The following is a 23,999-nucleotide window of genomic DNA, read 5'->3' as shown; positions in this document are numbered from 1 at the left end:
TGCCCTACCTCTGTCCTCATTATCACTCCTAACTGTCTGTTAGGAATTGTAAGAGTTGAAGTCCAAAACACCTGGAGGGCCAAAGTTTCCCAAGAGCTGCATGACCTCAAGGATATCCCATATATTATATGCATATGGTTATAAATAGTTATGAATGCAAACAAGATTGTAGACCTGGGATCCTCCAAAAGGACTAAGCACCCTAAAGGCACCAGATCCCATTTGATTTTGGAAGCTAAGCAAGATCTGCCTGGGTTAGTACTTGGAAAGGAGATCACAAATGAGTATCAGGTTCTTTAACGGTCTGAGGGTCCTTCTACACAGCCATATACCCCAGAATATCAAGGCAGATAATCCACAATATCTGCTTTGAACTGAGTTCTGTGGGTCCACACTGCCATATAATCCAGTTCAATGTGGATTTTATAGAGCTGTGTGGAAGAAGCCTAAGTTCAATGCTATGGAAACCTGAGAGTTGTATTTTGGGGAGGTACCAGGACTTTGTTAGAGAAAGCTAAAGACCTTGTAATACTACAACTCCCACAATTATATAGTATTGAGTCATGGCAGATTTTTTATTTCGTCTCAGGAGCGACACCCTAGCCCAACCATTTACAGTGCACACCCTCTGCACCTAGCATGCATCTACACCAGACATGGGCAAACTTCGGCCCGCCCTCCTGGTGTTTTGGACTTCAACTCCCACAATTCCTAACAGCCTACCGGCTGTTAGGAATTGTGGGAGTTGAAGTCCAAAACACCAGGAGGGCGGGCCGAAGTTTGCCCATGCCTGGTGTAGTTGCAGCGCCCTCTAGCTGCCGAGCCTTGCCAAAGCGCCGACTGGCCAAGCAAGAGAAGCCCCGCCCACCACCCTTGAGGTCCCGCTTTAGGGCTGTGCGCAATCGCATTGGAGCTGGGCGAGAGCGCCGCACCAATCCGCACGCTTCGCGTCACCCCTCTGGTGGGCGGGGGCCGTGCTGGAGGCCCTGATTGGAGCATGGAGGGCGAAGGGGGCGGAACCCGGAAGAGACGGTCCCATCGGGTGGGTGTCTGCATGGCTGGGCGAGGCTGGCTGCGGGGCTGCTTCCTCCTCGGCGGCGCCTTTTAGATGCGGCGCTCACTCCACCCGTTGGGCTGGGTCTGGCTGTGGGTTCTTCACCTGCCCCCGGCCGCGGGGAAGGCCGTCGACGTCGCCCACTACAGGTGAGCCGGGCGCGGGGCGTCTACACTGTAGGACCAATGCGGTTAAGACACCCCTTGAACTGCCCTGGCTCAGTGCTGTCCAATCCTGGGAGCTGTAGTTTCGCAAGGTCTTCAGACTCTCCTGCCTCAGCAAACGGCAGCTGCCAGGATTCCATAGCATTGAGCCAGGGCAGCTGAAGTGGTGCCAAACTGCATTAATTCTGCAATGTAGATGCACCCATGGCCAGGAGAGGAGGGAGATGGCAGCAGTAGTCCTGCCTCTGAAATAAAATGGGAGGCTGCAGACTGAAGATCAATCAAATGTTTGCTGACAGGAGCATTCATTGACTTGCATAGGAGGCTCCGATGGCCTAGGGGATAAAAGCCTCGTGACTTGAAGGTTGGGTTGCTGACCTGAAGGCTGCCAGGTTCGAATCCCACCCGGGGAGAGCACAGATGAGCTCCCTCTATCAGCTCCAGCTCCATGCGGGAACATGAGAGAAGCCTCCCACAAGGATTGTAAAAACATCAAAAACATCAGGGCGTCCCCTGGGCAACGTCCTTGCAGACAGCCAATTCTCTCACTCCAGAAGCAACTCCGGTTGCCCCTGACACGGAAAAAAAAATTGACTTGCATATAATCTAGGCCAGGCATGGGTAAACTTCGGCCCTTCAGGTGTTTTGGACTTCAACTCCCACAATTCCTACCGCCCTCTAGGCTGTATGTCCATGTTCCAGAAGCATTCTTCTCTTGATGTTTTGCCCACATCTCTGGCAGGCATCCTCAGAGGTTGTGTGGTATATTGGAAACTAGGTCAATGAGGTTTATATATCTGTGGAAGATCCAAGGTGGGAGAAGGAACTCTTGTCTGTTGGAGGTAAGTGTGAATGTTGCAAATTAATCACCTCGATTAACATTGAAAAGGAGCCCCCAGTGGCGTAGTGGATTAAAGCCTCGTGACTTGAAGGTTGGGTTGCTGATCTGAAAGCTGCCAGTTTCGAATCCCACCCAGGGAGAGCACGGATGAGCTCCCTGTATCAGCTCCAGCTCCATGCGGGGACATGAGAGAAGCCTCCCACAAGGATGATAAAAACATCAAAACATCCAGGCATCCCCTGGGCAACGTCCTTGCAGATGGCCAGTTCTCTCACACCAGAAGCGACTTGCAGATTCTCAAGTCGCTCCTGACACACACACAAAAACATTGAAAAGCCTTTTAGCTTCAAGGCCTGGTTGATTCCTACCTGATTCCAGCATGTCAGACTATACAGAGAAGCCATTGAAATCCACAAGCATGTGGACAATTTCAACATAAAGGAGGAAACCATGAAAATGAACAAAATCTAGCTACCAGTATTTAAAAAATTTTTTTAATCAGGACAGTAAATCTGAAAACAATACTCTGGGGAAAAAAGGGGGGGACATTCCAGACATGAAACAATCAGGGCCTGCTAACACCTCCCAACAAAGGATTCCCCCAGGCAGGAATCAGCCAGGCCTTGAAGCTGCAAGACTTTTCAATGCTAATCAAGGTGATTAATTGCAGCATTCACACTTGCCTCCAACAGACGAGAGTAGTTTCTCTCACCCTGGACCTTCCACAGATATATAAACCTCCCTTTTACTTAGTTTCCAGTATACTTCACAATCTCTGAGGATGCTTGCCATAGATGTGGGTGAAACATCAAGAGAGAATGCTTCTGGGACATGGCCATACAGCCCGAAAAACTCAAGCATCCCAGCTGGTAGGCTGTTAGGAATTGTGGGAGTTGAAGTCCAAAACACCTGGAGGGCCCAAGTTTGTCCATGCCTGTCCTAGGCTCTCAGTAATGATGAAATGATTATAAGGAGCAATAGTAATTAAGTTTTTTGCTCCTGGGGATAATAAAAAAAGAGGAAGCTGTCAATGGACACAAGTCACAGCAGTGGATCTTTGGGAATGACCTCTCCAGAGGGTATTGAGATAGACCTCATCCCAAGATGACACTAAGCAATTCAGCAAATTGAAAACAGAAAGAAGTGCTGCAGCTGTGTTACTGTGTGGAGTGTCAATTCAAAATAACATCTGTTGCATGGGTGCTACTTGAAAACTAGGTTTAAGTCACCTAATTTAACTATTCTCTGTAGCTCTAGTAAATACTACAATCGCCATCTTCTTGGCTGGAACCTCATTATATGGCATATTTTGGGGAATGTGAGTTTTAAAGGCAATTTTAATGTATTTGCTGTATTTTAATATTGTTTTTACCACACTGTTACTATTTAATTGCTTTTTAACATTTGTATTCCAGCTTTTAAATTTGTTTAGTGTTTAGTGTTAGTCATTTTGAGGCCCCATGAGGAGAAACGCAGGGTATAAATAAAGACAATAATAATAATACCCAAGAAATATTTGGAAAATATGGCCTTTATATAGAGGTAGGAGGAGAGAAGCTTGATTGGGATAGATGTCGAACATATATGGAATATATTCTGGAATATATGTATGGATTGTAATTTGTTTTTATATTTCCATTTATTTTTAGCTAATTATGTTATGTATTGCTTTTTATTTTTGTTATGTATATGTGGCACTGAATTTTGCCGAACAATAAGTCGCTCCTAGTGGAGCCCCTGGTGGTGCAGCAGAGAAAACCGCTGAGCTGCTGAACTTGCCAACCGAACGGTTCGAATCCGAGGAGCGGGGTGAATTAGCCCCAGCTTCTACCAACCTAGCAGTTCAAAAATATAGGTAACAGCACTCCATGCAGTCATGCCGGCCACATGACCTTGGAGATGTCTACGGACAATGCTAGCTCTTTGGTTTAGAAATGTAGATGAGTACCAACCCTCAAAGTCAGACACGACTAGACGTAATGTCAGGGGAATACTTTTACCTTATAAGCTGCTCTGAGTCAGAGTGAAATAGAGCAGGATAAAAATATAATAAATAAATAACCATATCCATATATATGTATGTGTGTGTTCCAGAATATGTATTTCAAATTACACACACACACACACACACACCTATATATATATATCATTCATATCAAACTTCTCTAGAATAAAAATGTATCATAGAGAAGAGAAGAGAAGATTGTGAAGAGAAGATTCAAACAGAAGCTTGATTGGGTTAGGTGCCCCAATCACCTAGACACACACATATACATATACACACACACTCATACATGCACACACATTCATTCATTTTCTGGAAACCTTGTAGGCGGGGCAATGGAAGATAGGCTTTAGGCTATGCTGAACTGTGAGGGATGCCGGGGAACATGTTGTTTCTCATGCTGTCCTAATATTTGTAGAGTTAACAATAGAAAGAGGACCTCATTTGTTTTACATGAATTGCTTTTCAGCAGTGCTTCTAACATAATCCTCTTTTTCCCTTTAGAGAACGAGTCAAGTCCATGTTTTATCATGCTTATGATAACTACCTAGAAAATGCCTTCCCATATGATGAACTCCGTCCATTGACGTGTGATGGGCAGGATACTTGGGGAAGGTACTCGCTTTCTCTTTGCTGAAAGAATGTTAAAGCCATTATACCTTTCTTATAGAACTTTGTAATCTGGTAGAACACATTGAACTTGTGGCAGACATGAAATAGTTGAGAGAAAGTAAATCAGTCTGTGCAAGCCTGACAACACAGGTTAAGTTTCTCTTATCAAGAAATCTAAAATACTCCAAAACCCAAAACTTTTTTGGTGCTAGCTGTTCGCTTCCAGACACATTGGCCTCCCTCCCAGTCAGTGAGCAACCCCATTAACTGCTACTTGTAAATAAAAAATGAATCATATGGGGGGGGGATTTTCTCTTCCCACTTTTTTTTCTAAAAGGATGGAAAGTATACTGACAGCCCGGGGAGCATCTGGAGTGCCTGCTTTTTGCAGGACCTCATGTAAGAAAAGTCCTCCACCTAATTTGCCCTCTTCTTTCCTCCCATTGGGTTTCTGGCCATGGTGAACTGGGGACTCTTTGGGCATCAGGGTGCTCGGCACATAACTCATCAACTTTGTTCCTAATGTCCTGGAAGCAGGAAGCCCTTTGGTTCAATGACAAAGTGCATTTCCCCGTGCCTCTGTTGGCTGATGTAACCTTTCCCTCCACAAGACACTGCTTTATTATTGTCATTTGTTCTTTTTCAGTTTTTCTCTTACACTGATCGATGCACTGGATACCCTGTTAGTAAGTAAGAACCATACTTCAGCATCAGCTTCTTTTTTCCTAAATTTCTTGCATGTTGCCTATTTGTCAAGTATGCCCTTTGCAGATAAAGAATGAGTTCTGTTTCTCATCCTTGCCATTTCAATTTCTCCATTTGTTGAGAGGTTATGAAAAATGTTTACTTTTACAGCTTCAATGTTATACATTTTTTAATATGTTCTGCATCAGGATTAGAAATATAATCATCTCCATAACTTTTTGGTACGTACTTTTCATTTGTGCATTTTCAGGCAGGGCAAATAGTTTCCAGTTCAAGCAAGAATGTAGGTTGGCATCTTTGTCATTTTGGGTTTCTTGAGGGGAGTTGTAATTTAGACTTGATCTTTTTTCTTATTGTAAATATTTGCTGTATTATAAGCAATCAGATGTGAATTCAGTTTTTAAAATTTTATGTCTAGATTTTGGGTAACATATCTGAGTTCCAGAGAGTTGTCAGTGTGCTGCAAGAAGGCGTGAACTTCGATATTGATGTAAACGCTTCTGTCTTTGAAACCAATATCAGAGGTGAGCCAAACTCTTTAAAACAGAATCGGGGAAACATTGGCATAAAACCTTCTATTTGTCATAGCCTAGATCAGTGGGTCTAACCGGCAGCCCACCAATTCATTTTTGTTTGCTCTTGCCCTTCTTACTGGAAAAATATTTTAATTGAACATTTGGAAAAAAAATCTTTTACCCTTCTTACCGCTTTAAGTTTTTAAGAAATGTTTTCTTTCTGCAATGTCTCTGGCCTTCATATTCCTATACTTAAGTTTGATTGGCCCTCAAGTGACTGAAGGTTGGACCACACTGCCTAGATGAGGGGTAATAGGAAATGAGGTTCACCAATATCTAAAAGGCTACATGTTCTACATACCTGTATCTTGGGGGCTGAATCTATGACCTGAATTTCCTTGCTTTGTGGGAGGTAACTACAACCATGTTTTGCCTTAAACCAAATATATTTTGCTATTTGAGGCATTTCTGTTTTTCTTGAAATTTAGAGAGACAAGGAAGAAGCCATAACTTTACAGTGGCCAGAGCCATAAATATGAACAAAGCTGTCAGAAAGAACAAGACAAACTGGACTCACTGTACAAAGCAGGCCAATCTGTCCCATCTAGTTCTAACTGGATATTAAACAAAACTGCACCCACATTCAAAACGGAAGGAACTGCTATTGCTATATAAGCCTGTCTTTTAAACAGAGTATACCTGTATATAACTCATAACACATCTTCTTGTCCAATAAGGTCTTGGTGTGCTGCTGTGTTTTGCCTGGCAAACACATCCAGGATCGGTTTCCTGCTACAGCTAGTGCTGCCTGAGGGTTAGAGTTATAAAAGCAGAGTTTTCACCTCCTAATTGCCACTGTTTTGTCTAGTTCAGTAGTTCTCAACCTGGGGTTCCCAGATGTTTTGCGCCTTCAACTCCCAGAAATCCCAGCCAGTTTACCAGCTTTTAGGATTTCTGGGAGTTGAAGGCCAAAAACATCTGGGGACCCCAGGCTGAAAACCACTGGTCTAGTTGGATTACAGGCAGAGTCTTCATGCTATCAGAAGGTAGGAGCCTTGGTAGGACTGTAGTGTTAGTGAATAATAGCCATAAATAATAGAATGCCTTAAAAAGGAGATGAGCTTGTTATTCTTTTCTGTGAGGGGAATAACATGGAAAATCCTTCTGTTGTAACTACACAGTGATTAGAGCCTCTTTATAAATAAAGCTAATGGAATTTCCTTGCTGAGCTGTAATGTACCTCAATACCATATGCAAGGATGAAACTTCTTGTCTTCATGCCCAGCTTAAATGCTCCCTGAATGCTTCTAGCTGGCAGAAACAGGGATCTGGCATTAGATGAACTTTTGGTCAGATCCAACAGAGCTGCTCTTGTGTTCTTAGGATTATGTGATATGTTTGTTCTTTGGTTTGTGAGTTTTCTGAATTTATTGTTAAGCCACTGGTTCTTCTTCCTCCATCCCAGTGGCTTTAAGATATCTTGGAACGCATGGCAAGATGGCCAATCATCAGGGATGACTGTACTAGATTGAGGAAAGCTGCTGCTTTAATTAAATCTTTAATGGTTTAAATAATATATTCCTTACAGTGACTAAGGGCAACATTGGAAACTTATTTGGTATTCCTGGAGAAAGTGGATAGAACGATTGGCTCTTTTGTTGCCTCTGAAAAGAAAGTGATCACTCATGTTTGCACACTTGACAGTATTACTGTGATTCTAAATTAGTGTTGTCTGCCCACTTGCAGTGGTTGGTGGCCTCCTGTCTGCTCATTTGTTGTCTAAGAAAGCAGGTGTTGAAGTGGAAGCAGGATGGCCATGCTCTGGGCCATTGTTGAGGATGGCACAGGACGCAGCTCGAAAACTTTTACCAGGTGACTGTACTTAAAGAGATTGAGAATTAATCTCCCCCTTCCTTCTGTGGTACAGTAGAGTCTCACTTATCCAAGCCTCGCTTATCCAAGCTTCTGGATTATCCAAGCCATTTTTGTAGTCAATGTTTTCAATATATCATGATATTTTGGTGCTAAATTCGTAAATACAGTAATTACAACATAACATTACTGCGTATTGAACTACTTTTTCTGTCAATTTGTTGTATAACATGATGTTTTGGTGCTTAATTTGTAAAATCATAACCTAATTTGATGTTTAATAGGCTTTTCCTCAATCCCTCCTTATTATCCAAGATATTCACTTATCCAAGCTTCTACCGGCCCGTTTAGCTTGGATAAGTGAGACTCTACTGTACTTCATTTTAGATTGGTTTATTAATGAAATCATAAGCAGTGCACACCAGAAATTATATACATATTTCTATTGGAAACAGAATAAGTGTAGATCATGGCTAGAATGTTTCTAAATGAAGAAATTAATATGGAATTCAGAATCTTCCATTTGTAAAAGAGTTTACAAAAGAAACAAAAAAATACTTAAAACCATGGCAGTGAGGTGAGTAACATCATAGCTTCCGTGTGCATCTAGACATGAACTGATATCAACTAATGCCATGTATAAGATAACCACCATGGTGTACTACTTTGAGCATTGGACTGTGAGTCTGGAGACCAGAGTTCAAATTCCTGCTCAGCCATGAAAATCCACTGGCTGACTTTAGGCAAGTCACAGACTCCCAGCCTTAGAAGAAAGTAATGGTCCAAGAAAATTTAACCAAGAAAAAAAAGACACTGTTCTTGATGTGAGATAGATATAAATTAAATTATGCAAAATGTTCAAAAAAAAACTTCACTTGTTTCCAAGTATAAAATTTGTTTCAGTTGGTTGCATGATTTAATGAGAAACAGGAAGCGAAAAGTGAAATATATCTAAGAATAAAGAAAGAAATGGCAAAGAGAACCCTACTGAGCCATTAAAGACATTATCATACATGGCTGGTAGCATAGGTTTGAAGCTCCCCAGCCATTAACGGAATCACTTACGATTCCACAACATTATTCTATACTCACCTCATACCACTCTCTCAACTCATGTTGAAGGAGTGCTTTTCAAAAAAATCAGGGAACTCTCTTTTTAGGCCTCTAAAAGTGCTTTGAATCTATTTTTGAAGTTTATTCAGTTGGTGTGGTAATCCAAAAGTGCTTCAGCAGTGAGATTGGGGACTGATAAATCATTTGGGCTTGTTGGGGGAGTCACTTAGGACTGCTTCACTTCTCCCTGACCATAGTGCTAATCATTTTACTTCCAGCAAGAGGAGTTTAGGCTGCAAAATCACAATTGTTCCCTTTTCTCCTCATTTGCTTCCTTTAAAAAAATAAAAACAATAATTTCACAATACAGGCAGTCCCTTAATTACGAACACCCAATTTAAAAGCGACTCATAGTTAAGAGCAGAGATGAGACAACAGGAAGTGAGATAAATGTACCCTTTGGATGGGAAAGTTATTCCTGAAAGAGTTATTGTGGGGAAAAAGTGTCTCTACTGAAGCTTTATCACCAATCCTTGTTTCCACAACAAGCCAAATTTGTCAAAATCCAATTACAGGGACAGAACGTGGGGTGAAATCTTCTGAACAGACAGCAAAACAAACACTACAGAGGGGTTAACCCTTCCCTATGTTATCCAAAGGTTTAAAAAAATACACATTTTTGGCTGGAGTTACACTTTAAAAATTTACCTGTTCCAGGGTTGTTGTATGTTTTCCGGGCTGTATGGCCATGTTCCAGAAGTGTTCTCTCCTAACGTTTCTCCCACATCTATAGCAGGCATCCTCAGGCAGGATGCCTTCGACAACACATTACCTGTTTCAACTTACGAACAAATCTAGAGAACCTGTCTTGTTCATAACTTGGGGACTGCCTGTATACTGTTTTGGACTATAAGGCTGAAATTCTGAGAACTTGTAATCCAGGGGAAAAAATTCCATACATGCCATTGAGAACACTAAATATTTATATGCCCATTTAATAGTGAAGTATTGGACATTTAGACCTATGCTGCATCCTTTCAAATAAAGAGGCAATGAACCTGGAATTCTTAAATAAGGAACTGGCAGTAAAATAATGTATAGAAATAATTTATTGACCATTATAGATTTGTCACTGTTGCTCTGGGGAAAAAGCAAAGCACCACCATCCAAAGAATGCAGAATTTTGTTACATTGTTTATTAGATGCATCTTTATATGTTAAAGAAGAGTTAAAATATTTTAAAAGCATTAAAATACATCAAGTAAAATGCATATCTATAAGTTCACAAAGCACTGGTTTTGAGCCTTTATTGCTCAGTTCTGCAATTTTCAAGAACTTCTGTGCAACCAGGAAGGCAAGAAACATCCCCATTTTAATTAGCTTGAAGGTTGAGATTCTCAAGAAGCATTTTTTTTGTGCCAGAAAACAATTTGCTGTGTTATTTAAAAAAAATTTTTTTTTACATATATTAACAACTTAAGAGTAAAACAACACAAAAAACAATGAAGATTTTACAAACACAGAACCCCACCACCAAGGCCTGAACAATTTGCTGTGTTATGTACCAAATCTGTGAATGTGTGGCATACACCCTGTTTTAATAGTAGCTCATATATATGAAACCAGAGTTTGTTTTTATTTTAAATCATTAATAGCAGAACTGTTATCACCCAATAATTTTCCCAAATATACTGCTATATTAAAATTAGGATAATTTGAAAGTCATTATGTGCCTTTCTTTTGAAGCCTTCCAGACACCAACCGGAATGCCCTATGGGACAGTGAATTTACTACATGGAGTAAACCCTGGAGAGACACCAATTACCTGTACTGCTGGTATCGGTACATTTATACTGGAGTTTGCTACACTAAGCCATCTCACAGGTGACCCAGTATTTGAAGATGTTGCCAGAAAGGCTCTTAAGACCCTTTGGAAAAATCGGTCAGATATTGGCCTGGTGAGTGGTAAAGATCCTGTCACACTTCGTTGTTGTTAATTGTCATCAAGTTGACTTTGACTGTTGGTGACCCCATGAATGAGAGACCTCCAAGTCACCCTTTCAGTATCTCTGCTCAGATCTTTCAGATACAGGTTATGGCTTCCTTGAGCTTATCCATCTGTAATACAGTCTTCCTCTTTTCCTGCTGCCTTCTATCTTACCACACTTTATTGTCCTTTCTAAAGTCTTCTCATACATTCAAAGTGCAACAGTCTTAGATTAGTCATTTTGCCTTGATTTGCCTGTGATCACATTACATCACTTAGCTTTTGGTTTCTTCTTCTGCCTCTGTAGTTGGAGCGTAAACTTGGATTATGGTTATATTTTTTTTTTTGCAAACAATTTTATTGGTATTTTCTACATACAATAAAGCAAGATCTAAGTGTCAGACTAAAGAAAATAGTGATGAAATGAGGGAATAGGGGTTTGGAGAAGTGACAAAGTAGTGACTAGACAGAAACAAAACAAACCCAAAAAAAAAAAAACCACCCAATCCCCACCCCCACTAAAAATAGGATTGACTTCCATCTTTACACAGTATCTTATCCAGTATTTAATTTTGAGCTATATTTGGTTTTTCCCAACCAATTCTATCTAGTGTCTCTGAAGTAAAAATCATGTTTATTTACATATTTCAATATTTAATCTGTCTTGTCTTCTGTGGCATATCAGATAATTATGTTATATTTTTCTTCCTTCAAATACGTTTTGACCAATTCCCAATTCGTCTGTTTCATCGGTCTGCCATTAGTATTGTGTAGCCAAAAGGTTAATATATCGATGTTCATAATCTCCCAAACTTTGCTTATCCAGCCTCTTATCTCAGGGATTTCTTTATCTTTCCAAAATTTGGCTAGATTCATTCTAGCTGCAGTTGTTAGGTAATTAAATAAGACTTCCTTATTTCTATCTTTATCTATATCTAACATTCCCAGGAGGAAGTATTTTGGGTTCAGATCAATCCTAATTTGCAACATCTTTTGAATTCTCCAATGTACCTCTTTCCAATAGACTTTCACTTTTTTACATGTCCACCAACAGTGGTAGAACGTCCCCACTTCTACTCCACATTTCCAGCATTTATTTGAAGCATTTTTGTTAAATTTGGCCATTTTTTGTGGTGTCCAATACCATCTGTAAAATATTTTAATCCAGTTTTCTTTCAGATCCATTGCATACGTGTGTTTGAGTCTTGTGTTCCAACATTTTTCCCATTCTGCCAGTTGTATTGATTTTCCCAAATTTTTTGCCCATTTTGACATACACTCTTTGATCAAATCCGTTTCTGTTTCCCATTCTAGTAATTTTTTATAGATTTTGGATATCACCTTTTTTTCTAATTTCATAATCATTTCCCAGTATCCTTCCTGATCCTCAAATCCTAGTTTCTTGTCTTTGGTATAATATTCTTTTAGCTGGATGTATTGAAACCAGCCTATATTTGTGAAATGCTTACTCACATCTTCCTGACTCTTTATTTGGTAGTTATTATTCGTCCTTATTAGGATATCTTTATATCTTGGCCAGTTGTCTCTTCCTAATTCTTTTCTTTCACAGGCTTCTAGTGGTGATATCCATAAAGGTGTTTTTAGATGGAATCTCCTTTTGTATTTGTCCCAGATTTTCATTAGTGAAGATCGGATAAAGTGGTTCCCAAAATTTTTTTCTATTGATTTTTTGTCATACCAAAGGTATGCGTGCCACCCTGATCTCAAATCTGCCCCTTCTAATGTCAAAATTTTGAGTGTTTTTTTGAGTGTTGCCCAATCTTTGATCCAAGTTAGTCCGCACGCATCATGGTAAAGCTGGAGGTTAGGTAAACCTAAACCCCCTCTTTTTTTCTCATCTATCAAGTGTGTTCTTTTAATTCTAGGTTTCTTTCCCCCCCAAATAAATTTACTCAGGTCCTTATTCCAATTTTTGAATCTTTGAATACTTCTTATAATTGGGATATTTTGGAAAAGGAAGATCATTTTTGGGAGTATGGACATTTTTATAGCTGATATTCTCCCTAGCAGTGAGAGTTTGAGATGTTTCCATTTTTCTAGATCCCTTTTAATTTCTTTCCATTTGGTGTCGTAATTATTTTCCAAAAGTTGAGAATTTTTAGCCGTTATAATTATGCCCAAATATCTAATCTTTTTTCTAATTTGGATTCCCGTTATCTCTGTTAGTCTCTTCTGTCTAGAGTTCGTTATGTTTTTAGTTAGTATCATGGTTTTATCTAAATTTATTTTTAGTCCTGAGATTTCTTCAAATTCTTTAAATTTTGCTAGCCATAGTTTTATTGTTCTAATTGGGTCCTCTATTATACAGATCAAATCATCGGCGAATGCTCTAATTTTGTAATTGCACTTCCTAATATTAGTACCTTTTAGTTGGTGATCCTTTCTGATTGCATTTAATAAAATTTCTATTGAGGAAATAAATAGGAGAGGGGATAGGGGACAACCCTGCCTAGTTCCTTTCTGAATTATGAAATTTTTGGATTCTGATGCGTTTATTTTTATTTTAGCTTCTTGTTTGTCGTAAATTTGATTGATCGCATTAGTAAATTTGTATCCCATGTCCAATTCTTTTATCAATAGTTTGAAAAAATCCCAATTCAAATTGTCGAATGCTTTTTCCATATCAATTGTTAATAAAGCCAATTCTTCCTTTTTTGTGCATTCATAGTGCTCAATTATATTTACGATTTCCCTCACATTATCCCTCATTTGTCTTTGAGGCAAGAACCCCGTTTGCTCCTCTCCTATCCATTCCATCAAAAATGTCTTGAGTCTTTCTGCAAGTATACTTGTGAATATTTTATAGTCCGAATTTAGCAAGGAGATAGGTCTATAGTTTTTCACATTCTTTAGGTCTTGTCCCTCTTTTGGGATTACCGTAATCGTTGCATAGCGCCAAGAATTTGGCAATTCTTTATTGTTTAAGACGTCATTCATAATTTTCTTTAGAAATGGAATCAATTCTTCCGCGAATGTCTTATAATAGAGCGCGTTTAATCCATCCGGGCCGGGGGCTTTGTTATTCTCCATATTGTTTATTGCTTTTAGGATCTCCTTCTCCGATATTTCTTTATTTAATAGTTCCCTTTGTTTCTCCGATATTTTAGCTATTTTTTGTTTGCTGAGAAATTCCCCTATTTTATCCTTCCTGATATGGTCTTTCGAGTATAATTTACTGTAGAATTTATTAAATTGGGCCGCTATCTCCTGCTCTGTTGTGAATCTGTTCCCGTCTGAATTTATTTCCAATATAGTATTTCCCTGTTTTTTCTTTTTAATTTTCCAGGCCAGCCATTTTCCCGGTTTGTTGGCATTTTGAAAGTGTTTCTGCTTAAGGAATTTCAATTTTTTGGCTGTTTCTTCTAAATCTAATGAGATCATTTGATTTTTTAATAATTCCAAATCTTGTATTAATTTCCCATTTGTTGGTTCCCGTTTTAATTTTTTCTCGTTTATACTAATTTCTTCTAATAACTTAGTCCTTTTCTCCCTTTTTATTTTATTTTTCAGGATGTTTTGTTGGATAAAATGTCCCCGCATGTATGCTTTACTCGCATCCCAAATCACTTGTGTGGGGACATCTATTGTATTGTTTATTTCGAAATATTCTTTGAGAATTTTTTTATTTTTAGTGATGTCTTCTTCTGTTCTAATAAGATTTTCATTTAATCTCCAGTTAAATTTCTTCTGGGTCCTGTTAATTGTAAATTCTATTGGGCCATGATCTGAGATGTATCGGGGGGCAATTTTAATTTTTTCTACTTTGGGGATCAGTGGGGGAGTCATCCAGACCATATCAATTCTCGTCCACGTACAATGCCTGTTCGAAAAATAAGTGTAGTCTCTCTCTTTATCATGATGACATCTCCATACATCATTTAAGTCCCACTCTTGAAGTGCCTTTATAAATTTTACTGGTAATTTACCTGTTAGTTTATTCTTTTGTTTATTTGTTGGATTCCCTTTTTTATCTATTTCTGAATTAATTATTCCATTGAAGTCTCCCAGAATTATTAAATCATCAAATTCTTGCTGGTCTATTTTCTTTCTTAAATTTTTTAGGAAGGTCGTTTTGTACCATTTGGTGCATATATGTTGCAAATTAGGATTGCCTGATTATCCAGCCAAATTTTTGCACCTACCATTCTACCGTCCTCATCTTTAAAGGCTGGTACAGGTTTCAATTTCTCATTTATGTATAGGGCTACCCCCCTTTTTTTTTTCCTTAGCAGAGGAGAAGAATTCTATGCCTAAACTTTTTTGGCTTAATAGAGCTTCCTGTCTCTGGCAGATATGAGTTTCTTGGAGGGCGATTAAATCAAATCTCGACTTCCTTAAGTGATTAAATAGTCTACTTCTTTTATTAGATGAATTTATTCCATTAATATTGTTAGAGTGACATTTTATTTCCATATTTTGTTTCTAACTTTCTTTTCCTTCTTCTAGATCAATTAGGTTTGGTGGTTGTGTCTCGTGATTGGTAGAGTACTTTTCTGGTGAGGTGGCTCTGGCTCTTTTCTTTTCTCGTTCTTCTTCCAAAGGGCTGATGTTCGGATTGGGTTTTGTTTTTTCCTTCATAAGCATTTTATAGAATTCCTTGGCTTTGTCTTCCGTTGTTATCCAGTGTTGTTCTTGTTTATAGGTGGCCATAATGCCTTCTTTCCGTTCCCACCTAAATCTAATTTGACGTTTCTTGAGTTCTTCCGTAAGAAAAAGATATTTCTTCCGTTTTTGCATCGTACTTGATGCCTGTTCTTTGAGAATTGTTACCTTTATTCCTTTGAAACGGATAGTGTTTTTCTTGCTCATCTTCAGCACTTCTTCTCTAGTCTTTCTTCTCTCAAACTGAACCACCACGTCTCTTGCCACTTTGTTTCTTTTTGAGAAGTTTGTGGTTACTCCAAATACTCTCTCTAGACTATCTTCCATTTCTTCATCCTGTATTTGTAACAGGTCTGCTAGGATTTGTGTTACTATTTGTTTTATGTTTTCTTTTGGTTCTTCTACTATGCTTCTAATTCTTATTTGACACTCCAATTCCTTTCTTTCTAATTTTTCCTGTCTCTCTTCCAGTTTGACACTCTTTACTTCCAATTTTTCTAATTTAGATTTGATAGTTTCTTGCGTCGTTTCTAATTTTTTACTGTCCTCTTTTATCCCTTTAATATCTTCCTGCAGCCCCTTCATTTCTTTTTTCATTTCTACGAATTCTTCGGTTAGTTCTTTCTTCATCGTTAACATCTGGTCCTGAAACGTTTTTTGATTATCCACAATTCTCTGAAGTTCTCTCATCACGTCTTTCAGATTCACTTCCTCTGGAATTGATCCCCTCCTTGGGAGTGGTTTCTTGTCTTCCATCTTTGCCTTTGGGGTGGTCATCTTCTTATGGTGTAATATCAGTTTAGAAGTCGAAAGATTCTATTACAATGGTGAGCAATTAAGAATTAAGAATTAACAATATTTCACGTTTTGTTTTGTGTAGTTACCATATAGTTTTAAAAGTTCTATTGTAGTAGAGGAAACTATCCGGGGAAGACACTGAACCTCTTTGCCCAAAGGTCACAATTCGTCTAATGAAGGAGGGGATAAGCTATATACAAATGTTGGGATTTTTGCTAAGGTTGAGAGGGGCTATGTAATTGTATATTTACAAAGAAAAGGGTTCCTTTCCCCACCTCTTTACTCTCTCTTTACCCCCTCTATTCTTTCCCCCCCTTAACCCTTCTAATGTTCTGTTGTACCTTCCCAGTATTTTATCTGTCCATAGAAGTCCATAGAAGTTCTTACTATTCCCTCCTTATTTCTCTTATTCTTATGTTCAGTCTCGCGTCTTATTGGCTTCTTGTGCTGTTTGTCTACCTCCGTCTCCTTTTCCTCTAACCCCGCTTCGTCTGCTTCTCGTCCTCGCTTCTCACCTCGCTTCCTCTCTTCTCTATCACCATCTGTCACTCCATCCACTCCGTCTGCTTCTCGTCCTCGCCTCGCGCTATCCGCCTCCCTCCCGGGTCGTCCTTCCTCGCCCTCTCCGCCCGCTCGTCTACTTCTCGTCCTTGATAAACACTCCTTCCACCTTCACTCCTTCGCTCCTTTCCCACCTCTTGACGCGCCGCCCCGCTCACGTCACTCAATATTTTCCAGTCCTCCCCAGACTCTATGGTATGACTGCTGCGGGGCTCTGGGTATCCTCTTACTTCTTGTTGTCTCCCTTCGTTGTTTTCTTCCGCTTCCGCTTTTCCCTTTCCGGCTCTCTCTCTCTCATCCGGGGCTCGGGCTCTCCGTGACGTCAACCCTCTGGTAGACTAAACAAACCGGCCCCAAGGTCGAACCTTCGCCTCTCCACCTCCCACCTGGCACTCCTCCAAGTAGGTTTTAAGTCTTTCAATGTCTTACAGCCTCCCCTTTAACACATGAGTCCGACCTTATTCATCTTTAATTCATCCTTTCTTCCCAATTTGGTCCGCGTTTCCTTGTATAAATTTAGCAAGTTTGATTGTGGCTCTTCCTCCCCTCCGGTCCTTTCTCTTCCCTTCGGACTCTCCTCTTATCAAATGTGGAGACTCATTTAGGGAGGGGGATGGAGTACCTTACTCTTTATGCCGATCTTCGTTCTGTTCTTTCTTTCATTCTCGCTCAGCTGGTTTCTGTATCAGGCACCAGAACCGTAGACACTGTGCGCCGATCCTTTTTTTTGTTTGTTTGTTTGTTGCTGTTCTTATAAGATATTTCCCATCTTGGGGAAGTGCGGCCGGCGACCGTTATCGGGCTTCTTGCGACCCGTCTATTCTCTTCCGACCGGCTACCACCGCTCCTTGCCGAACCTCCTGGGCGCTCCCCTTGAGGGAGAGCGTCCTCTGGGTCTCTTGGCAGAGGATGTGGTGGTTCGCTGCCTCCAGGTCTCAATCCGCCCAGAGTTAGGGGGTACACAACCCCTATATCAGTCACAGAAGAGTCTAGTGCCCGAGAGCTCTCAAGGCACTCGACCGGTCGCCATGATGCCGCACCCGGAAGTCGGATTATGGTTATATTGATGGTGTTTCCCTGAGGCTCTAGTGATATTATTCAGTTTAATTTTGTATTATATACTTTTAGTGCTTTGGCTATCTCTCTTCTCATTATTAACGCTGTCCCATTTTCTTCTTAACTTTTAATTTCCTGAATAAAACACTGTAATTTTCTGACTCAAAATATCCCATTCCTATTCATTTTAGCTTGCTCACCCAATGTACTTTTACTATGTCTAACTTCCCCAATTCATGCTTCTCACTCCATGTTCCTGTAATACATGTTGTGCAACTTGTGGCTTTAATTACAAAAAACTTCAAGAGCTGGACATCTTTTCAACTTGAGTCTACTTGCATCATTAACCATAGCACTATCATAGTTGTTTTTTGTGATCATGAGGTAATGTTGCATTTATTTACATCCCCAAAATGCACTCATATCTTAAAAATAAGCTAATTGGGGTCTGTTTGATATGGATATAGAAATGTACAGTTATACTAGTTACAAATGGACCTTGAAAGCTTTAATGCTTTTTTTTTCTTTTGCAGGTGGGAAATCATGTTGATGTAGTAACTGCCAAATGGGTAGCCCAAGATGCTGGGATTGGAGCAGGAGTAGATTCGTATTTTGAATATCTTGTTAAAGGAGCCATCTTATTGCAAGATGAAGAGCTCATGTCCATGTTTTTAGGTGAGAAACACATAGATTTTTATCCAAGAACCTGCTTAAGTATGATGTGAATGGATGTAGGAACCTACTTATAGGGCTACAGTTAAAAACAACATCTTTAGATCAGCATGAGAGCTCGCTCTTCATTCTCCCATGATTTCTTGGCCTTTAGCGCTTGAAAACTAGAAAAGAAAATTTGCTTTGCTGTCCAGAACTTCTTATTGTTACATTTGCTTCTCAGTCATCTTTCTCCTTGAATTTACAACCATATAGACATTTTCAATATTTGATGCCAGCACACATATATAGGGGGTAAGAAGTCTTGTTTGTTCCAGCGTTTTACAAGAAATCATGGATCTGGTTTTGCTAAGGAACATTTCTTTGAGGCAAGTAGTCATTATATTCAACACTGTCAGCCCGCTCTTACTTGCCTGTCCATCAGCTTTAAGGAGACTTTTGAATCTTTCCCTGTGTTGCAGACACATTTCATGCCTTTAAAATGTTATCTGTGTGTTGCCCTTCTTATGATTTGTTCAAGCTTAAATAGAGATTTGGTTGATACATTTTCCAAAAAGATGATCCCTTGGAATATTTGCAGATGGAAGGCATTATACTTTGCTCTAAATTTTTATGTTTCTCATCTGATCTGTTTTACTGGCTCTGGTTTGCCTTTTTTCTATAGACTATAACAAAGCTATAAAGAATTATACGAAATTTGATGATTGGTACCTCTGGGTTCAAATGTACAAAGGGACTGTCTCCATGCCAGTTTTTCAGTCCCTGGAAGCCTACTGGCCTGGATTACAGGTAAGGGCTTCTCTTGGACCATACTGTTTCAATTAGGGATTAGCACTGTAGAAAATCAAAATAGGCACTGGAAAAAGTAGAATGTCCAGTGAGTAGAATGTGGATCTAATATTCAGCCACTATTGGATAATGCTGCATTGTGAACTGGGGCAGGTTGCCCCACCAAGCCCATACATCTAATACAATCTGGTTGCACCTCTCCTGGACTACCCACAGAGAGGCACTAGAAATATTCTTCTTACCTCTTGCCAAGAAGCAAGTTTGTCCTGTGCATCTGTTATCTTCTTAGAAGGCACATGGAGGCATTTTCCTCACTTTGAGGTGTGGGGCTTCTATAAGCCAGATGTTTCCTTCCCCCAACCCATAAATAGAAGGCTTAAAGCAGATATTGGTATAGAGGAAAGTTAGTGTTGTAGAAGGCAGTTTGCCAAGAATGGTTGTACAAATAATTCTAAGAAGCAAATCTCGCTATTGACTGTGTGAGTTGCCACTCCCATTGAACACCTGGGAAAGTTATTCTTGTATAGAAATGAGAGGACTGATTTCATAAGAATAGTAATTGAAATCAGAATCTAAAGTTTTGGTTCCCAGCCTTTGGGCCTCCAGGTGTTTTTGACCTCAACTCCCAGAAATCCCTAGCTTACCATCTGTTAGGAACTGTGGGAGCTGAAGTCCAAAACACCTGGAGACCCAAAGGTTGGAAACCACTGAACTAAAGCCACTCTGTCCTGTAATTATTATTTGTGGCTCCAATTTTCCTGTCAACTTAGAAGAGAAAATGTGATGTGAAGTTTCATGTGGTCAGTTCCTTATTACCTCATTGGTTCCCTTCCCCATCCCACAGAGTCTTATTGGAGACATAGATAGTGCCATGCGGACATTGCTCAATTATTACACTGTTTGGAAGCAGTTTGGTGGGCTGCCGGAGTTCTACAATATCCCTCAGGGCTATACAGTGGAAAAGCGTGAAGGATACCCACTGAGACCTGGTAAGTTTGTAAACAACCATCTTTGTAATAGGTTTCTAACCTTCTGTCAATAAGATTTAAATAATCAGTACTGTCTAATAGATTGACCTGGTTTTAGGCACAGTCCTTTAGACAGGCTCCAGAGATCCAAGGACCATTATTACAGCCCGAACAGTCTCTGTAATATGCCCTTTCCATATGAAATTGATAGTAAATAAGGAAGTCATTTCCAATTTGCAGAATAAAAAAAATATTGGGAGGGAGGATTTTCTGCTCAAACAAGGGGCCCTTTCACACTCCTCCATTCTAGCATTATGATTCTATTTTAACTACCATGGCTGCATTCTGTGGATTTCTAGGCCATGATAGTTTATGGAAACATTACAATTTCCTGATTAAGAATCCTAAATGCTCTGCAGATCCCAGGATGGAATTATAGTGATTAAAGTAGAATCGTAGGAGTATCATAGTACTATGGAATATATAAAAATATAGTCTGAAATGGCTCAGGATGTTGAATGTTCCTTGTGTTTGGGGGGGGGGGGGTCCTTATAGTCCCAAAAACAGCTGGGAGGTGCATGATTCTTCTCAATGCGTTAGACCAATCTACTTCTGTTTCAGGTTTCTTCAAGTCCACTTACTAATTGCAGGGTAAGAAAATCCTACATAACTAAATGGTTGAATAGGTCTGGAATAGTATTCTTCTTTAATGTTATCTGAGATAAGAGTTTACACAAAGTGTAATGAATTCAACACTTAAGATTGGTATACTATAAGATGATGGCATTGACAGTATAAGACGGAAACTGGTACATTTGTATTTCATATCAGGCAGCAGGAGACCTCTCTTCTAGCATCTCTTGTATCCTGAGTTTTGAAAGACCTAATCAGGCACATTCTATGTGTTGCATACCTACCTATACAAAAAATATATAGCTAAGTATATTTTCCTTTGTTTTTGGATTTTGCAGAACTAATAGAGAGTGCCATGTATCTCTATCGAGCTACGGGAGATCCCACCCTTTTGGAGCTGGGCAGAGATGTTGTAGAGGCAATAGAAAAAATCTGCAAGGTTGAATGTGGCTTTGCAACAGTTAAGTGTTTCTCTTGAACTTTCTATTAGTGGTTTGGCTTTTCTCAAGTTTGTCACCAGCATAAAAAGAAAAACAACCAAAGACATTTTGCCACCTGAGGCAAAAAACATAAATGGCACCTCCTCCATCTTTTCCCACAATCAAATCAGATTTTGTGGCACTCTGTCTTCTCACAGATAAGAGTGGCAAGGGGACTTACTATTTGCTGACTGATATGATTGCTTCTTTCTACTTAATTCTAAAACCAGTCTTGCCCAGCAGATTATATATGTCTAATTATACCAGAGCTTTCCAAACATTTCATGTTGATGACACATTTTTAAACATGCATCATTTCATAACAGTAATTCAATTTAACTGGCAAACCAGTGGTTAAACAAATCTATATAAAATATACGGACAAATAAATTTTAATCATGAAATGTATGGGGAGACAGCATCTCTTATGAAAATCTTCCATTTATATTTCTTAAAAATATGATATACTTATTTCACATAAACACAGAGGTTTCTCACTGCATTTGTGTGACACGCCTATCCACTGCAGCTAACACACTAATGTGTCGTGACGCACAATTTAGAAAGCTCTGGCCTAGGGCCTCCAAAAACCTTTATGCAGCTTTCCAATTGACCAAATCGGCAGAATTGCATTAGAACTAGTCCCCTGGTTCTTGCTTCTATGTGATCCTCCAATGCCAATGTCAGGTTATTTCTGAAATTGTTAAAAGTCTAGCTTTGGTATGCAGTGTAACCACTCCTTCCTTTCCTTTCTTTTTTAAAAGATCAAAGACCTGAGAGATCACAGACTAGATAACCGCATGGAGTCCTTCTTCTTGGCAGAAACAGTAAAATACCTGTATCTCCTGTTTGACCGTGAGAACTTCATTCATAACAACGGGTCATCTTTTGACATCGTGCTGACTCCATCTGGGGAATGTATTCTTGGCGCTGGTGGATACATTTTCAATACTGAAGCCCACCCAATAGATCCTGCCGCCCTGCACTGTTGCAGAAAACAGAAGGAGGAGCAGTGGGAGGTGGAAGATTTAATGCAGGAGTTTTATTCTTTCAAAAGAAGCAAGAAGTTCAATTTTGCAAGAACTTCTGATCAAAGGGAAGAGAGCAGCCAAAAAGATTCTACTGATTCTTCCCCAGAAAACTGCAAGGAACAAATATCCTCCAAACGGAAAGAAAAAAGGAGAACTCCACTGCTGAGCTGCCCCACTCAACCCTTCAGCTCAAAACTGGCTGTTCTAGGCCAAGTCTTCTTTGACAATACATGATTCCTTTGCTCTGATTCAGAGTTGTTGAATTTAATAAACATCTATTTTATTTGCACTTTTCTAATGCTGTTTTCTTGATAAGTACCTAAGGGGGCACTGTCATTCAAAGAAAGCCAGGTACTGTAGCTCTTGTTTTGATGAACATTCACAGTGGAAAGCAGAAATATTTTGCAAATATTTTGCTACTGTCTGACACTTCTTTGTTGTTGTCAGCGTCCACAAGTACCTTCTGCACTTCAGGGTTTTTTTTTCATTTCCCTTCCCCCGCAACATTTTTAGAGATTGCCTGTACTGTTGAACTAAGTTGAGCAAAGGAAAAGAAGAAAAGTTGATTGGATATTAATAACCATGTTGGCCTCATAGAATTAAAAATTTAGAGCCTTTTATTATTAAACTGCTATTAATATTGCAAGAAAGCTTTTGAACTATCCTTTGGACAAAGATGTTCTGAACAAAGAGGAGGGGAAAATGTTATATATCCAGGCTGTGAATACCTGGATACTGTGTCTGAAAGCTCATGTGGGAGCCATGGATCATTTTATTTTATTATAAATCACTAAGTTCTATAATTAACAAGGGTATTGACAGGAGAGACCTTTCAGAGAAGCTAACATATATGAGTTGCTGGAGATGCAAGATTAGATTTGACTGGTTATTTTGTTAACAGAAGTGCCCTACCTATTCAGAGAAAGTATTTGGATCCATAGTGAAAGATTCATGCAGATATGACCTGTACTGATTCTTCCTTTCTTTTTGCTCTTGAAGGGGCACCCAGCCCTTCAGGAATGCTTTTCTGGAGGATGCATAAGCAAGACGATCATAACATTTGCCTCCCTACCTTTTTCTCCAAGTGGTGCTCTGCTAAGGGTTTGCTTAGATTAAAGGTTGTGTGCCCAGTAATGGGCTATCTAGGAGACAACTGAGAAGTAGCTGATTGATGTTTCAGCCCATGCAGGAGGCTGCTCATGTTTAATACTATTGAATTTACCTTACCTTCCTGTTAATTTAGAGTCATTGTTTTCTTGATATTATTAAACTTAACCAGGACTCTGAGAAAAGACTGAACTTGGGCATTTATGTTAGGTTTCTTAGGCCTCTGCTAAGTAGGCTGAAGTTAAAGCAGAATTTGCTAGAATATTTCTAACTAGAAATGCTAGAATGCTCTCTGTCCTATCTACAAAATGAAGATAATACCTTCCATCACTATCGTTAGCAGCCAAACTAGGCTAGATGTTAAAGATATAGCTACCAAGAAACAACAGAGGGAAGAAAGAGAGCTTTAACTTTTTCCTTAATTCATTGTGGTACCAGTCTGGAGGAGCAGCTATCATTTTTACCATCAGAAGT

At 39.5% G+C, this 23,999-nt stretch overlaps 1 protein-coding gene and 1 long non-coding RNA gene across 2 annotated transcripts in view; both read left to right on the top strand.

The window, feature by feature from the left end:
• LOC134298447 (uncharacterized) overlaps positions 1-23,999 on the top strand; it is a 374,816-nt gene that overhangs the window by 150,269 nt on the left and 200,548 nt on the right. The window lies entirely within an intron of this gene.
• On the top strand, positions 1,010-22,707 carry edem2 (ER degradation enhancing alpha-mannosidase like protein 2). The gene is made up of 11 exons (XM_003220548.4): positions 1,010-1,203; positions 4,569-4,679; positions 5,323-5,362; positions 5,800-5,905; positions 7,643-7,768; positions 10,568-10,779; positions 18,380-18,521; positions 19,183-19,307; positions 20,152-20,296; positions 21,247-21,368; positions 22,152-22,707. The coding sequence occupies exons 1-11, from the start codon at positions 1,109-1,111 to the stop codon at positions 22,650-22,652; spliced, it is 1,725 nt and encodes a 574-aa protein (XP_003220596.2). The 5' UTR covers positions 1,010-1,108; the 3' UTR covers positions 22,653-22,707.

Source organism: Anolis carolinensis, chromosome 4 (genome assembly GCF_035594765.1).
Source record: "Anolis carolinensis isolate JA03-04 chromosome 4, rAnoCar3.1.pri, whole genome shotgun sequence".
Classification (NCBI taxonomy): Eukaryota; Metazoa; Chordata; class Lepidosauria; order Squamata; family Dactyloidae; genus Anolis; species Anolis carolinensis.
Note: the sequence above shows the minus strand (reverse complement) of the source record. Positions and strands in the feature narration are given on the sequence as shown.

Bases quoted from the DNA above. Each gene is read 5' to 3' on its own strand.
- edem2 (XM_003220548.4), top strand. From the start codon at position 1,109: ATGCGGCGCTCACTCCACCCGTTGGGCTGGGTCTGGCTGTGGGTTCTT. The intron at 4,680-5,322 runs GTACTCGCTTTC...GTTCTTTTTCAG, and splicing joins GGGCAGGATACTTGGGGAAG to TTTTTCTCTTACACTGATCG. The intron at 20,297-21,246 runs GTAAGTTTGTAA...TGGATTTTGCAG, and splicing joins AGGATACCCACTGAGACCTG to AACTAATAGAGAGTGCCATG.